Below are 13,265 nucleotides of genomic sequence, written 5' to 3' on the forward strand. Positions count from 1 at the left end.
GCAGTGTTGCACATAGTGATGAAGTAAATGGGCCAAGAGATCCCCCATTAAATTTTCGAGCCACCAATTCAGATTCTCCTCCATCCAGTTGTGAAGATCTTGATTGAAGAAGTTACTTTGCAAGGTGCTATCAACGCTTCTTTCCCATGTGTCTCTGATGTAAGGGTAGTCTCTTAGCACATGAAGCAACGTTTCATCATTTTCAGGGCATCTGGGGCAGCTTGCATCATTGGTAAGCCCCTCCTTTGTCTTCTAGAATTTGTGAACAGAGCTTTGTGCATAATCAGCCAAACAAAAGTTTTTAGTCTTTGAGAGATTTTATGTTTCCAGATGTTCTTGACGTAATTACCAGTAGTGTCATCATTATCATAAAACTCTTTGTAGGCTGACTTGATAGAAAATTCTCCATTCGATTCTGGTAGCCAGCCTAAACTATCAGGCCCTAACTCCCTTTGAGGGGTTTTCATAAGGCGAATGATGTCTAGGATATCCTCAGGAAGAACTTGTTGAAGCTTCTCCCACCTCCAATTACCATTCTGATCAGCGAACATATTCACTTTTTCTTGAAGGGCATTTGCCGTGAGGTTCTCCAGAGCAACAATTTTAAGAGACTCAATGCCTGGGACCCAATGATCCTCCCAAAAATGGGCTATTTCACCATCTCCTAATCTCCAAACAATGTTAGTCTTGAACTGGTTCCATACCTTAGCTATTCCCTTCCAGGCGTTAGAGCAATTAGGCTTTAAGTGAATTTTAGGCATAGTATCACCACTGCATCTATATTTGCGATCCCCTTAACCCATAAGGAGTTTGTATTTGTAATTAAGTTCCATGCTAACTTCATGAGGAAAAGGCGGTTCGAATCCTGAGCTTTACGAAGGCCTAGACATTCTTTATACTTGAGCTTGCACACAGCATCCTAATTAATAAGATGAATTTTTTTTCATCCTCACTAGCCCCCCAAAGAAAATCTCTACAAATTCTATTGATATGATTGCACACTTCTTTAAAGATCTTCATAGTTTGCATAACATAAATAAGAATAGTAGAGAGAACGGATTGAACAAGGGTACATCTCCCTGCAAAGGAAAGAGTCTTCATGTTCCAAGAATTGAGCTTATTTATGTTCCATATTTAAGATAGACCAGCTTATTTATTGGTTTTATATTTTTCGCTATCCACATGCTTGGTTGATTTGTGTATATTATGATATTGTAGACATAAAGATAGTATGGGAATGGACTTTTAATTTTTTTTAAAATTATTTGATAAAGTATAATTTTTTATTCTACATTATTTAAGTAAAAGTAAGAGAAAATATATAAAAAATATCAAATAATAAAAGATCACATTTTTATCAAATAATTAAGAAAATTCACTCTAACGCATATATATTAGAGATAAATTATTCATAATTTTTATATTGTGTTTAGAATAATAATGATTAAGGTACAACAAAACTTTTAAAAGATCATATTACTCGTCCACCATAGTCTAACTTCACCAAAAATCATCACAGTCCCACAACAATCCTAAAAAATCTAAAAAAAAAACACACACACATTAGGCTACAAATTTTACAATTAGATGTAAGAGATGATAATCTAAAATTATTTTATTTAATTTAAAATTTATAAAATATTTACACGTATTATATTTAATATTAAAGCAAATCGTTATAATAAATCATGGAGAACAAAATTTTACACAACTTTGTCAAACCAAAATTTGGTTTAAGAATTTATCAATGCACATTTCTATATAGTTTGAACCAGGTCAATTCGAACTCAAACTACATGTAATTCGAATCACATTGATTCGAACTATGTACACACGCATACACCCACTAATTCAAATCAACCTAATTCGAATAACACACAGAGTAATTCAAATCAGTGTGATTCGAATTACTCCCTATCACGCAATCTCAAGTAATTCAAAATTGGTTGATTCGAATTACACAATGTATAGTTTGAATTAGGCTGGTTCGAATTATAAAGGGCCATATGTGTATAAATATGGTGTAAACGTGATTGTTCTCATTAGAGTGAAAAAATGGCTAGTGAGGAGAATTTTGTAGTATTGGTTCATCACAGAAGATCGATTAAGAGAAAAACACGATCCAGTGTGAAGTTCACTGATAAGGATGCTCTTAGTATTTTTATGAGGCCTATGACAAGCTATGATGACCTTGTTAATTCTGTGCTACAGAAACTTGGTCTGGAAGGCGTGAAACGGGTAAGAAGTTTTTCTATCGGATTCCAATCTCGGTGCTACAAGAAATCGTGAAGTATGATTGTTTCACGATCGGGAGTGATGAGGACTTGTAGGTCATGCTTCATTGTCGTCGGCAGTTTCCCGAAGTTAGGACACCTATACTGTTGGCGACGTTGGTTGATGTGGTATCCAACTCGGGGGGTTCAAACCGAAATACCCACACCGTAGGCACGGTAGCCGGTTCTAGCTCCAGACCTTTTGGTGCATGTTCGTCCATCCCTGTGTATGAACCTCCGGTCGAGCCTGTCGCCTCCCCTCGTTCGTTGTTGATCTCAACTGTAGTGGAGGCGGCGAAGTTGGAATAGGGGATATTGTGCCGACCTCTTTACAGTGTGCTGCACCGACTAGTCTAGGCGATGCATTGTTGGATGATGTAGACGATGATGATGTGGAGCCGGACATCATTGCTGATGACAGCGGCGATGATATTAGAGCGAGTGAGCCAGCTGGGGCGGGAGCTGGTTCTAGCTCTGGCACACAATAGTACCCTCCGCACTTTTCAGCTTTAGACTTGGATGCCATGAGACAGGAGGGGATTCCTGGCTAGCCTGCTGAATTTGGTGCTAGAGATGCTGAAGGGTTTTCAGGTTTGACAGAATTTCAGGTTGGCCAGCAGTTTCAAGATAAAGATGAGGTTGTGTTAAGTGTGAAAACGTACAGCATATGACGCAGGATACAGTACAAGGTGGTGGAGTCTGACTATCGCTGGTATGTTGGGAAGTGTTCTGAGTTTGGGAATGGGTGCACATGGTTGATTAAGCTAAGTCTCCGGCAGCGCAAGGGCATTTGGGAGGTCAAATGGTACAACGGACCACATATGTGTCTCGCGACGTCCATCTCCAGCGACCACATGAGTCTGGATTATCATGTGATCTTGGCATTCATCATGTCAATGGTTAGAGCTGATGCATCTGTCAGCATCAAGGTGCTCCTGAATGCGACGGTAGCACACTTTGGGTTCAGGCCGACGTACAGGAGGGTTTGGTTGGTGAAGCAGAAGGCCGTTGCCCACATCTATGGTGATTGGGATGAGTCGTACAACGAGCTCCCTAGGTGGGTGTTAGGAGTTCAGCTGACGATTGCTAGTACTGTTGCAGTCCTTAAGACGACCCCAGTTTGAGTTGGGGGCTAGGTGGACGACTCACAAGCTTATTTTCACCGACTGTTCTGGACGTTTCCACCATGTATTGAGGCATTCCGTCATTGCAAGCCCTTGATGAGTATTGACAGCACCCATCTTTATGGCAAGTATGAGGGGTACGTTGCTCGTCGCGATTGCACAGGACGGTAACTCCAACATTCTGCCTGTAGCATTTGCACTGGTTGAGGGTGAGAATGCTGAGTCTTAGTTCTTCTTTCTCTCCCACCTCCGTCAGCACGTGACCCCGCAACCGAGTCTGCTGGTTATATCAGATAGGCATAACGGCATCAAGGCTGCGCTTGAGGCTCCGGACGGAGGATGACTACCTCCAGTGCTTACCGTGCATTCTGTATTCGACATGTGACAGTAAATTTTGCTCTGACCTTCAAGGGCAAGGACGCAAGGAGGCTTCTTGTGAATGCAGCCTACGCTAAGATTGAGGTGGAATTTGATTACTGGTTTGATATTCTGCGGTCTGAAGACTCTGCCATGTGTGAGTGGGTGAACCGGATCGAGTATTCATTGTGGACTCAGCATCAGGATGAGGGTCGGAGAGTTGGTCACATGACGACAAATATCTCCGAGTGTGTTAACTCAATCCTGAAGGGGGTCAGGAATCTCCCTGTGTGCTCGTTGGTAAAGGCAATTTACGGGAGGTTGGCTCAACTTTTTGTTCGCAAGGGGAGAGAGGCTGAGACCCAGCTGGAAACCGAACAACAGTTCAGTCAACATCTAGTGAAGTGTATAGAGGCCAATTTGAAGACGGCGAAGTGCTTCACGGTGACTTTGTACGACAGAAATAACTCGGAGTTCACCATCTCGGAGACGACTCCTACTGGTTCTTTCTCACTTGGTAGCTACAGGGTGTCACTCGGGTCTCAGACTTGTGACTGTAGAAACTTTCAGGCACTTCATTTTCCATGTCCTCATGCCCTGGCATACTATGCCTATTCACGGCTTACTTGGGAGCCGTATGTCCACCAGGTGTATCGTCTTAGCTCCGTGTTCAGTGTGTACCGGATGGGGTTCACACCGCCCATTTCCGAGGGTTTCTGGCCACCGTACGATGGGCCGACAGTGATACCAGACCCCAACAAGAGGCGTGCAAGTGAAGGACGTCCTAAGTCCACTAGGATACGGACTACTATGGACGAGGCAGATCCGAACAGGCCTAAAACCACTAGCATAAACCACTTACATACACCACTCCCGAAACTACTAACAAAACCACTAACATAAACCACCAACAAAATCACAAGCCAAACCACTAACATAAACCACATGCAAAACCACTAACAAAATCGCTTGCAAAACCACTTGCAACACCACTAACAATCTAACATAAGCCACTAACATAAACCACAAACAAAACCACAAACAACACCACTAAAATAAACCACTAACATAAACCATATTCAAAACCACTAACAAAACCATTTGCAAAACCACTAACATAAACTATTAACATAAACCACCAATAAAACCGCAAACAAAACCACTAAAATAAACCCAGGCAAAACCACTAACATAACCCACATGCAAAACCATTAAAATAAACCACTAAAAAAAACTGTAACTACCAACCTTGTCGTTGATGACCCCGGCTATATAAGCCACTCCATCCAAACGATATAGTCTTTCTGGATCGTCTCTCATTGTCTAAATATCCTGCTCGAGCCTTTGTCGGAGCGAATCTGGGTCGTTTTCTCTGGGATTTGGTGGGGTATGAGAGTGGAAAAGTGATTCGAATGAGGTGGGTTCGAACTATATAGTAATGTGCATTGATGGATTCATGAACTAGTTTTTGGTTTGGCTGATTTGTGTAAAATTATGCTCCTCGACTTATTATAGTCATTTGCCCTTAATATTATTTAATTATTTTAGTAATAATTAAAAAATATAAAATATAATAATTTTAAACTACGTTGAACTAATTTTTCTGTTTCCCAAAAATTTTATTTCACAACAATCATAAATTTAATGTTCGCAAAATGAGTTCCGTAAATTTGTGCTCACACACTACATGAAGTCATGAACATAAACATGAAAGCATTACTAACCTATATCGATCTTGTTACCAAGCAAGCTTGTTTTTCGATTTTAACGCCATCCACATCATTCTTGACCAAGAATTATAATTCTTACGTTGTTATTAAGCACTAACGAAATCAGAGGTGTACCTGAATGTTCACCAGGATGGATGAACAATTACTCCTATATACTGATGTGCGATGCAATGTCAGTTCAGTCCAAATTTCGAGAAACAAAACATATCATGATTCCTCCTAGATTATTCATACGAAACTTATTAGTAGTGCAATTAGTGTCAGGTCATAAATTTTATCACAGACAACAGCAGTTACTTTTTTTTTTTGTGGATTATATGATACACTTGTTTTGTGGATTATATGCTATTCAATAACTATCTTGGCATTACATAAAATATGGGGTAAAATGATTTTTTTTTTATTGATTATCCAAACAATAATCTCATTGAATGATGTTTAGCTTGGAAGGTGGAATCAGCATCCCGAGAGAGTCATTGAATAATTGGGAATTGAGACGTGGAGACTCTGCCATAGATGTTAGAGAGAGGAGAATAGAACAATGAGCAGTGTAGCAGAGAAGTCTTACATCGGTGGGATTATGAATGATGTGAGGTAAGAATGCCTATAAAATCAGAGGGAAGGGAGAAGCAGAACCTATCTTTGCGCTTGGGGCAATGACGCAGCTAGTGAGGTTCTAACCGAGGCGCGTCTATTGCTGGTTGAAAACTATTTCCAAACCCCCTCTTAGGCCTAGGTCAACCCTAGGCCTTCGAGAATTTCTGGAAGGGCTCCCTTCGGGTAAAGTCCTACAATTCTAGTTAAATTTTTTTATTAATAAATTAATAATTAAAGAAATTAGATATCAGTTATTGTCAATTTATTTTTATATCAAGTGTATAAATAGAATAATTATTTAAATCAGTCTGGGATTATTCCAATTTTTCGGAGAATGCAATTTTGATTTGTATAAAATCAACTACTAATATATACTCGAATATTTAATCCCAATTTTTCGGAGAATGCAATTTTGATTTGTATAAAATCAACTACTAATATATACTCGAATATAAATATTGAACTATAAATATATCTAAATATGTTGTTTAATATTTATAGTTTAATATGGATTTTGTACATAAAAATGTGTTGTTCAATTTTTATATTCGAATATTATATTAATGGTTGATTTTTGTTGATTTTCAACCCACTGAGTGAAGATATTACCGTCATTTTCAAATGAATATATTTGAACTCTTGACCCCGGAATATAATATCAGTTAAATTTAAATAGCTTTCTCCATAATTAACTGTTAAATGTTAATCAATTCACGAGTGATTGGTAAATTTTAGTAGTTGGGGGAACTGGGAAGGTGACGTCCAATCGTCCATGTCCAATTGACGATATAAGTATTGGAGTGGCCTTGTAAAAGCCATTCTTGTGAAACACGCAATGATGAAATTTAGATTTTAGAAAATAACTCCAAAACTTACAAATTTTTTTATTCCATTCCAAATATTTCTCACACAAGCTCGTTGATCTAATTTCTCCGATGCCGCCAATGCTTCTATTCAGACTGTAAATCAGAAACTACGCATTTAATGTTTTTTACTTAGCTTTTGTGCTTTTTGCGCTGGCCGTTTATACACATACATACATACTTCTAATCTACAAGAACTACGATTTATTCTATTAGGAAACAAATGGGTGACATTACTCAAGGTTGATTCCGACCCCTAATGTGTACAAAACATTCAACTAGGGCAAGGGGGGAAAAAAAAAACATAAGATACATTCTTACTTGGCATCATAGAACAACAGGGAGGAATAGGTCTAAAAAAGGACAAACAAACTCGTCTATAAGCTGTACAATATATGTGCTTCTACAATGTGATATCTGTTAGTTCCGAAGTTCAAACCCTAGCTAGGTTGAGCGGATCCATTATAGCCGGAGACTCGTGCCAACTCAGATAATTCTACCTCACCACTCACAACCTACAAGAAATGACAAAAATGATGAGAAATCAATAAATATGGATAAATCAGAGACAGTTATAATTCACAACCTACCTGACCGTTAATAACCCACATGGGGAAACCATCAACTTTGGCATCCACACATGCTTTGTTCATCACAGTTCCAGGCCGAAACCCTTCAGGATAGCATTCCACAATATCCAACTCCTTCACTGCCTCACGACCAAACATCTGTCATGGAGGGTTAAAGTGAATGAGCCCGTGACAATTAGGATCATTATAATTTAAGGCATATAAGACAAATAAACTGCATGCATGGAAGGCTTGTGGTGCGTCTTGTTCGTGGACAGTATCATTATGCATGTAATGGGATCTGCTCGTCATAACATATACATATAACAAAGAAATAATGACAAACAGAAAGGTATATATATGTAATAACAAGCATGTCTCAATCACGGTAAAGACATTCACAATAAGATGCCATATCCATGTGAATTGAATTCTTTATATAAACTTGCACTAGCAGTTAGATTTTGATAATCAATCCAAGCTTGATGACAGGTAACTCAATTATCACTAGAATTGACAACAATTTGCTGCATAGAGAAATCCATAAAATTAATGATGATTAATTTTCTTAGCGTGGTTTAAAACAATGAAGGAAATTATAGAAGACCACATACCTCTTTTTGTTCTAAGCAGTGTGAACACCAGAAGGCTCCATACATTTTAGCTCCTATTGAGTGCAAATGCTTTGCTAGAGAGAGTGAAAAGGGGCTTGACGGATTTTTTATCTCAGTTGCATAATATGGCAATTCCATTTCAGCCAGGCTGTTAGAACAGAAAAATTGAGATTCAAATTGTAAGTTACAAGTGTAAAATTTTACATTGGTTTCATCTCCAATTGCATAAACAGATAAACGATACATCTATTTCAAGCAGATGTTTCCTTGAAAAGTAAGTTTATGCTTTAGGTGAAAATTAAATCAGAATATTATCCACCAAGTCAATACGTCAACCATGTCACACATTGCACATTTTAGTAGAACAATACTAATAACACATTGTGATGTAACAGTCACAGGCTAACGTAATGAAGATCATGCAAAATGCTCCATATTGGCTCAAACACGTTCCTTGTATGTCATTAAACAAAAACATGTATATCCATGAGTAGAAAGTGAAGTTTTGTATAGGAAGCGTGGAAAAGGTTATATTAAATAAGTAAATATTGGCCTAAAAATTACAAAAGAAAATGACAATTGGAAACTAGATTATTGCCTTAGTTTCTTGGACCTGAGAAAATGAAAATAGAGATTTGCGCAAAAAAGAAAAACTCACCTTGAGGAGGCAGATATAGAATTATTATAGGAGGTGTTCAGAGTGAGAATCACCAAGCTAGCAATAAGCAACTGCATGCCCACTTGTTTATTGGTCTCTTGCAATCCAATGTCCTATAGCAGAAATTCCAAAGAAAAATAGCAAAACGAATTAGGCAACAACATGAAAAAACAACCACCAAAATCAACAATGAAGACTTGAACACAATTAAACCTTTACTGCGGTGAAGAACAAGCTGAAAGACAAGAATGCCGAAAGCAAACAATACGAGCAAGTCGACCCAGAGAATTTTGTGCTGAGAATGAACAAGAAATAGGCACTAGCAGCTGCCATGGAGGTAGTGGTTCCCAACACCATGAGCTGGGCACTGGACCTGCCAATCCCAAAAGGCAACATCTTCTTTGTGGCCAATTGCAGACCAAGCGCCGCAACCAAGCCATACGCCACCATCCCAACCAAAGGAAGAGGAACACCTATCAAACACAAAACAGAAAAATGTCACTCACACATTCTTTCAAACACATTGCCTGCAAATAATACCCTTCACACCACAAAATCCAGAGACCAAAAAGAATCACACATAGAACAACAATATGGCAAACACACACATCAAGCCAAAACCCTAACGGAATCAAATCATAGAACAGTTCAATTGCAAGCACCATCGAATAGTTGCAACTTATTCAAGAGAAGGCAAAGAAAAAAAATACCGAAAATAAGCGCGTAATCACTGTTGAGTATGTCGCCGCAGGGAGAACCACCGATAGGGCAAAATGCTTCGGAACCGGTGAGCTTCAGGTAGGTAAGGTACGAGGTTTCAAGGAAGCCGATCCCGGCGATCCCCGCGGTCAGCTTATGAGTCCATTCGCCGGAGCCGGAGGAAGTGGCGGGAACCTTGGTTTCCTGGTCGGGTTCTGCGGCGGAGCATTTGAGAGGCGGCGGCAACCTCATACGCTGCGTGACGTCGAAGAGGCCCAAGCTCCGGTGGTTGGGAGCACGGTGGTGCCAAATGGGCACAAAGGAACGAAAAGACGATAGGGACATGGAGAAGGTGAAAGTGGCCATGGTGGTGGAAGCTTCTAGTAGCTTAAGCTAACCAACTCACCTTCTTCCTCGATAAGCTCATCTACCATATTCCACTGAATGGGAGTCAACGAAAAAGTCAAACAAATTTGCTGGGTGCAGTGGTGGTTGGTGTTAATTGGGCTTAATATTGGGCCTGTGATTACATAAAATGTCTTTCGTTTTATTGGGCCCATGTTGGAGGATAGTATTTGGGCTTGAGTATTAAAATATCTGGGCCCATTTGAGTTGTGGTGAAGCCACGTGTTTGCTTCTCTCTCACAAAAAAGAGATGGGCTTTGTGAGGTGGAGACTTATCCAAGATACCAAGACTTGAGGAAGTGGTGGACGGTGGGTCCCACACGTGTTTTGATTTTATTGGACAGCTGCTTGCTGGGCTTATCCCTGTACCGAAACTACGTGCCATTACGTGTAATCTGACACTACGTTATCCATTTTTATTATTATTATTATTAAATGTATGATTGGATATTTATACACAAGAAATTGACACAGCTTTGATTTAGTTTTTGAGGAATTTTTTTTGCATTTATATGAAAAGAGAAATAACAAACTAAATAAGTCAATCATTGCCTAATGCCTATCACTACATATCTTTTTATTTTTGGGACTAAATAATATTTTTTTCTCAGGTAAAAAACTTTACCAACATAAAAGATGAATACTATATCGTAAAAAATTGTTCTTTTATACTATAAAAAATATAAAATAATAATTCTTTTTTAGTTTAATTAGTTTAATCGGCACTCTTTTTTAGTTTAGCTATTCAATGATTTTTAGACCGGTTATTTAATTTGATACATGTTCCTGTTTGTTTAATATGTTGCATATATTATGGAACAGTAATTTGAAAAATGAAAATACACTCAACCTAAGGTGATGGTGCGGTAGCCCATCTCTATCCAATAATAGCCCATCTCTGCAAAGAAAAATCCTTTATTAACAATAAAATTATTTAATTACTTTAAAATTTAATTTCTTGAACTGATCGTAACAAACCTGCAATGGTATATCTATCCCCTACTCCACTGACACATATATTGTGTTTATCCTTTTTATGATCTTTTTCTGTTTCTGGTTCCTTGGAAAATATAGCACAATAAAACATTGCTTATAGCACATTACATATATTAGCCGCAACAACTACATACCTCAGATCATCATCATCATCAGCATCCACCATGAAATCAGTGATAGCAACCTCATTTGATGTCTCCGGCGCATGTTTATCTTCACGTCCTTCCCTCCTTAATGCTTACCACACAACCAGCAGGTGCCTCTAATCAAAACACGTACATAATTAATTACCGTATATATCTAGAGCTATATATTTTGCTATTTAATTTCTTCAACTAGAAAGTTGAAAGTTTGTTATATCGTACTTTATTACATGCAGGCCTTCATCTATAGTGGCCATCAATTATCAAAAGGGATATAGTAGTAGAAGGATTCTTGTTGAACCCAAGTTTCCATTTCGGTAAGTAAAGAATTAGAGCTAATAAGCTACTAGCATGTTGTGAATTGTATGAAATGATTATGGTGATGATGATTAATTGATTTATTGAATTGAAGGAGGGAAGCTGGTTTGAGTGGGAGCTTAGAAGCTGTTGGAGTTCCAACCTCGGTGCCGGTGCGTGTAGCACACGAGCTTCTTCTTGCTGGCCATCGCTATTTGGATGTCAGGTAATAATAATCGAATTATTTTAGGTAGACATCAAAATCAGTCATTATTAGTATAAAATATATTTTGAAATATAAATATATATTAAAAATAAATTAAATCACATATATGTTTATATAGAAATACATTAATGACTAATTTTAGTATACCAATAACATTTTTGAAATACGTACATACATAGTAACTTCTTGCATGTTAGAAATAATTTGACATACTTGATCAAACTGTTGAATATATGTGTCAATACTAAACACATTTGCATTATATCCTTTGGATGCACCCTTTTAGCCCTACTTTAACGCGGGATCATTGTGTATTGGGTTGGAAAGAAGACATCATGTGAGAAACAATGATGTATGTATCTCACACCATAGTCCTTGTGTTTTTGTGTTCATAGGACTCCAGAAGAGTTCCATGCAGGACATGCTCCTGGCGCAATTAACATACCTTACATGTTCAGAGTTGGATCAGGTTCTATATATCTCACATCTCAATTATACTAATCAAGTTCTTAATCAGAGACTAAGAACAAGTTCTCGTTATTATGTTATGTATACCTCTGCAATCATCATAATTTGAGATGTTTTTATTATACTCTTTATATTGTTTACATGGGAAGACCATCAGTTTACTACTTTAGAATTTTTCTCACATATAGGATTCCAAATACCAAATAGTGAAAAGCTTTTACAAATGGTGTAAAAGTAAAACTAACACTACTATTGTTATTGTATTTTTTGCTACGTGTGTGTATTCAGGGATGACAAAAAACACCAACTTCGTTAAAGAGGTCTCGTCAGAGTTCAGAAAAGATGATGAAATTATTGTAGTGAGTGCATTTCTTTATTTTTTACTTTTTGTTATATATATATATATATATATATATATATATATATATATATATATATATATATATATATATATTATTCATGGCCAATTGTGATTGCTGAAGCTGATGTACATAATTTTGGTTGACAGGGGTGTCAGCTCGGTAAAAGGTCCATGATGGCTGCTACTGACTTATTAGCCGCTGTAAGATTTCCTTATTCAATGCCTTTTCTTAACATCTTGGCAATTGCCATTCTTGCTTGGAGTCCAAAACAAGCATATGCTAGTTTGTTAAAATACATTCAGAGTGCAGAAAAAATAATGTTACAGCTTGATAAGAATATCTCGTCATAATAAAAGTTTATGCAAGGCTTTTTGTGATTTCTGACAAAGATATCTTTAATCTTATAGGGGTTCACCGGAGTAACGGATATAGCTGGTGGTTATGCGGCTTGGACCCAAAATAACCTTCCAACAGAACTGTGATGTGTCATGTAGGAGCTGCAGCTGTATATATACAATAAAATTCGAGTCGTAAGGCAGTAGCAGCAACTTGCATACTGCCCAAAAAGAAATACATAAATGGGAAAAGTACACAAAATTATATGCACTCTGTATATTTTGTTGACCCTAGAAATGTTTATTTAGTTTGCTGAATAAAAAGCGCTTATCCCGTCCCATCTTTACATTGATAAGAGATTGCATCAGCAAATTAAAAAAGGGAAATTGGTTTTACTCTGTATTCACCTTTTACCCACGTTGCTGTCGTCCCGACTGATATTAGTCTTCATTATCGATCAGAAGGAATATGTTAGAGTAACTGGGCCTTGGTCACTTTCTTTTTTAGAGGTCAAGTTTCAACGGATTCAGTTATTAGAGTATCAGGGA

At 37.8% G+C, this 13,265-nt stretch overlaps 3 protein-coding genes and 1 non-coding gene across 4 annotated transcripts; 3 read left to right on the forward strand and 1 right to left on the reverse strand.

The window, feature by feature from the left end:
- Positions 1–3,736: 3,736 nt before the first annotated feature.
- On the forward strand, positions 3,737–4,657 carry LOC114927713 (uncharacterized). Its single transcript, XM_029298634.1, has one exon. The coding sequence runs from the start codon at positions 3,737–3,739 to the stop codon at positions 4,655–4,657; it is 921 nt and encodes a 306-aa protein (XP_029154467.1).
- Positions 4,658–6,122: 1,465 nt separating this feature from the next.
- Positions 6,123–6,272, forward strand: LOC112804726 (U4 spliceosomal RNA). Its single transcript, XR_003203343.1, has one exon. It is a non-coding gene; the product is annotated as a U4 spliceosomal RNA (small nuclear RNA).
- Positions 6,273–7,133: 861 nt separating this feature from the next.
- LOC112800293 (thiol-disulfide oxidoreductase LTO1-like) lies at positions 7,134–10,782 on the reverse strand. Its single transcript, XM_025842496.3, has 7 exons — positions 10,740–10,782; positions 9,496–10,252; positions 8,999–9,258; positions 8,786–8,898; positions 8,128–8,275; positions 7,535–7,672; positions 7,134–7,459 (listed from the first exon to the last, which is right to left on the reverse strand). The coding sequence occupies exons 2-7, from the start codon at positions 9,848–9,850 to the stop codon at positions 7,385–7,387; spliced, it is 1,089 nt and encodes a 362-aa protein (XP_025698281.1). The 5' UTR covers positions 9,851–10,252; positions 10,740–10,782; the 3' UTR covers positions 7,134–7,384.
- On the forward strand, positions 10,255–13,072 carry LOC112800294 (thiosulfate sulfurtransferase 16, chloroplastic-like). Its single transcript, XM_025842497.2, has 7 exons — positions 10,255–11,141; positions 11,265–11,345; positions 11,441–11,551; positions 11,947–12,020; positions 12,308–12,378; positions 12,528–12,581; positions 12,789–13,072. The coding sequence occupies exons 1-7, from the start codon at positions 11,050–11,052 to the stop codon at positions 12,861–12,863; spliced, it is 558 nt and encodes a 185-aa protein (XP_025698282.1). The 5' UTR covers positions 10,255–11,049; the 3' UTR covers positions 12,864–13,072.
- The last annotated feature ends 193 nt before the right edge of the window (positions 13,073–13,265 follow it).

This window comes from Arachis hypogaea, chromosome 5 (genome assembly GCF_003086295.3).
Source record: "Arachis hypogaea cultivar Tifrunner chromosome 5, arahy.Tifrunner.gnm2.J5K5, whole genome shotgun sequence".
Classification (NCBI taxonomy): domain Eukaryota; kingdom Viridiplantae; phylum Streptophyta; class Magnoliopsida; order Fabales; family Fabaceae; genus Arachis; species Arachis hypogaea.

Excerpts from the sequence above, each read along its gene's own strand:
- LOC114927713 (XM_029298634.1), top strand. The coding sequence starts at position 3,737 with ATGACTACCTCCAGTGCTTACCGTGCATTCTGTATTCGACATGTGACA.
- LOC112800294 (XM_025842497.2), top strand. The coding sequence starts at position 11,050 with ATGAAATCAGTGATAGCAACCTCATTTGATGTCTCCGGCGCATGTTTA. Across the intron at positions 11,346-11,440 it reads GAACCCAAGTTTCCATTTCG|GAGGGAAGCTGGTTTGAGTG; the intron begins GTAAGTAAAGAA and ends ATTGAATTGAAG. Across the intron at positions 11,552-11,946 it reads CATCGCTATTTGGATGTCAG|GACTCCAGAAGAGTTCCATG; the intron begins GTAATAATAATC and ends TTGTGTTCATAG.
- LOC112800293 (XM_025842496.3), bottom strand. The coding sequence starts at position 9,850 with ATGGCCACTTTCACCTTCTCCATGTCCCTATCGTCTTTTCGTTCCTTT. Across the intron at positions 8,899-8,998 it reads TGTTCTTCACCGCAGTAAAG|GACATTGGATTGCAAGAGAC; the intron begins GTTTAATTGTGT and ends TTTCTGCTATAG. Across the intron at positions 7,673-8,127 it reads ACTGCTTAGAACAAAAAGAG|ATGTTTGGTCGTGAGGCAGT; the intron begins GTATGTGGTCTT and ends CCTCCATGACAG.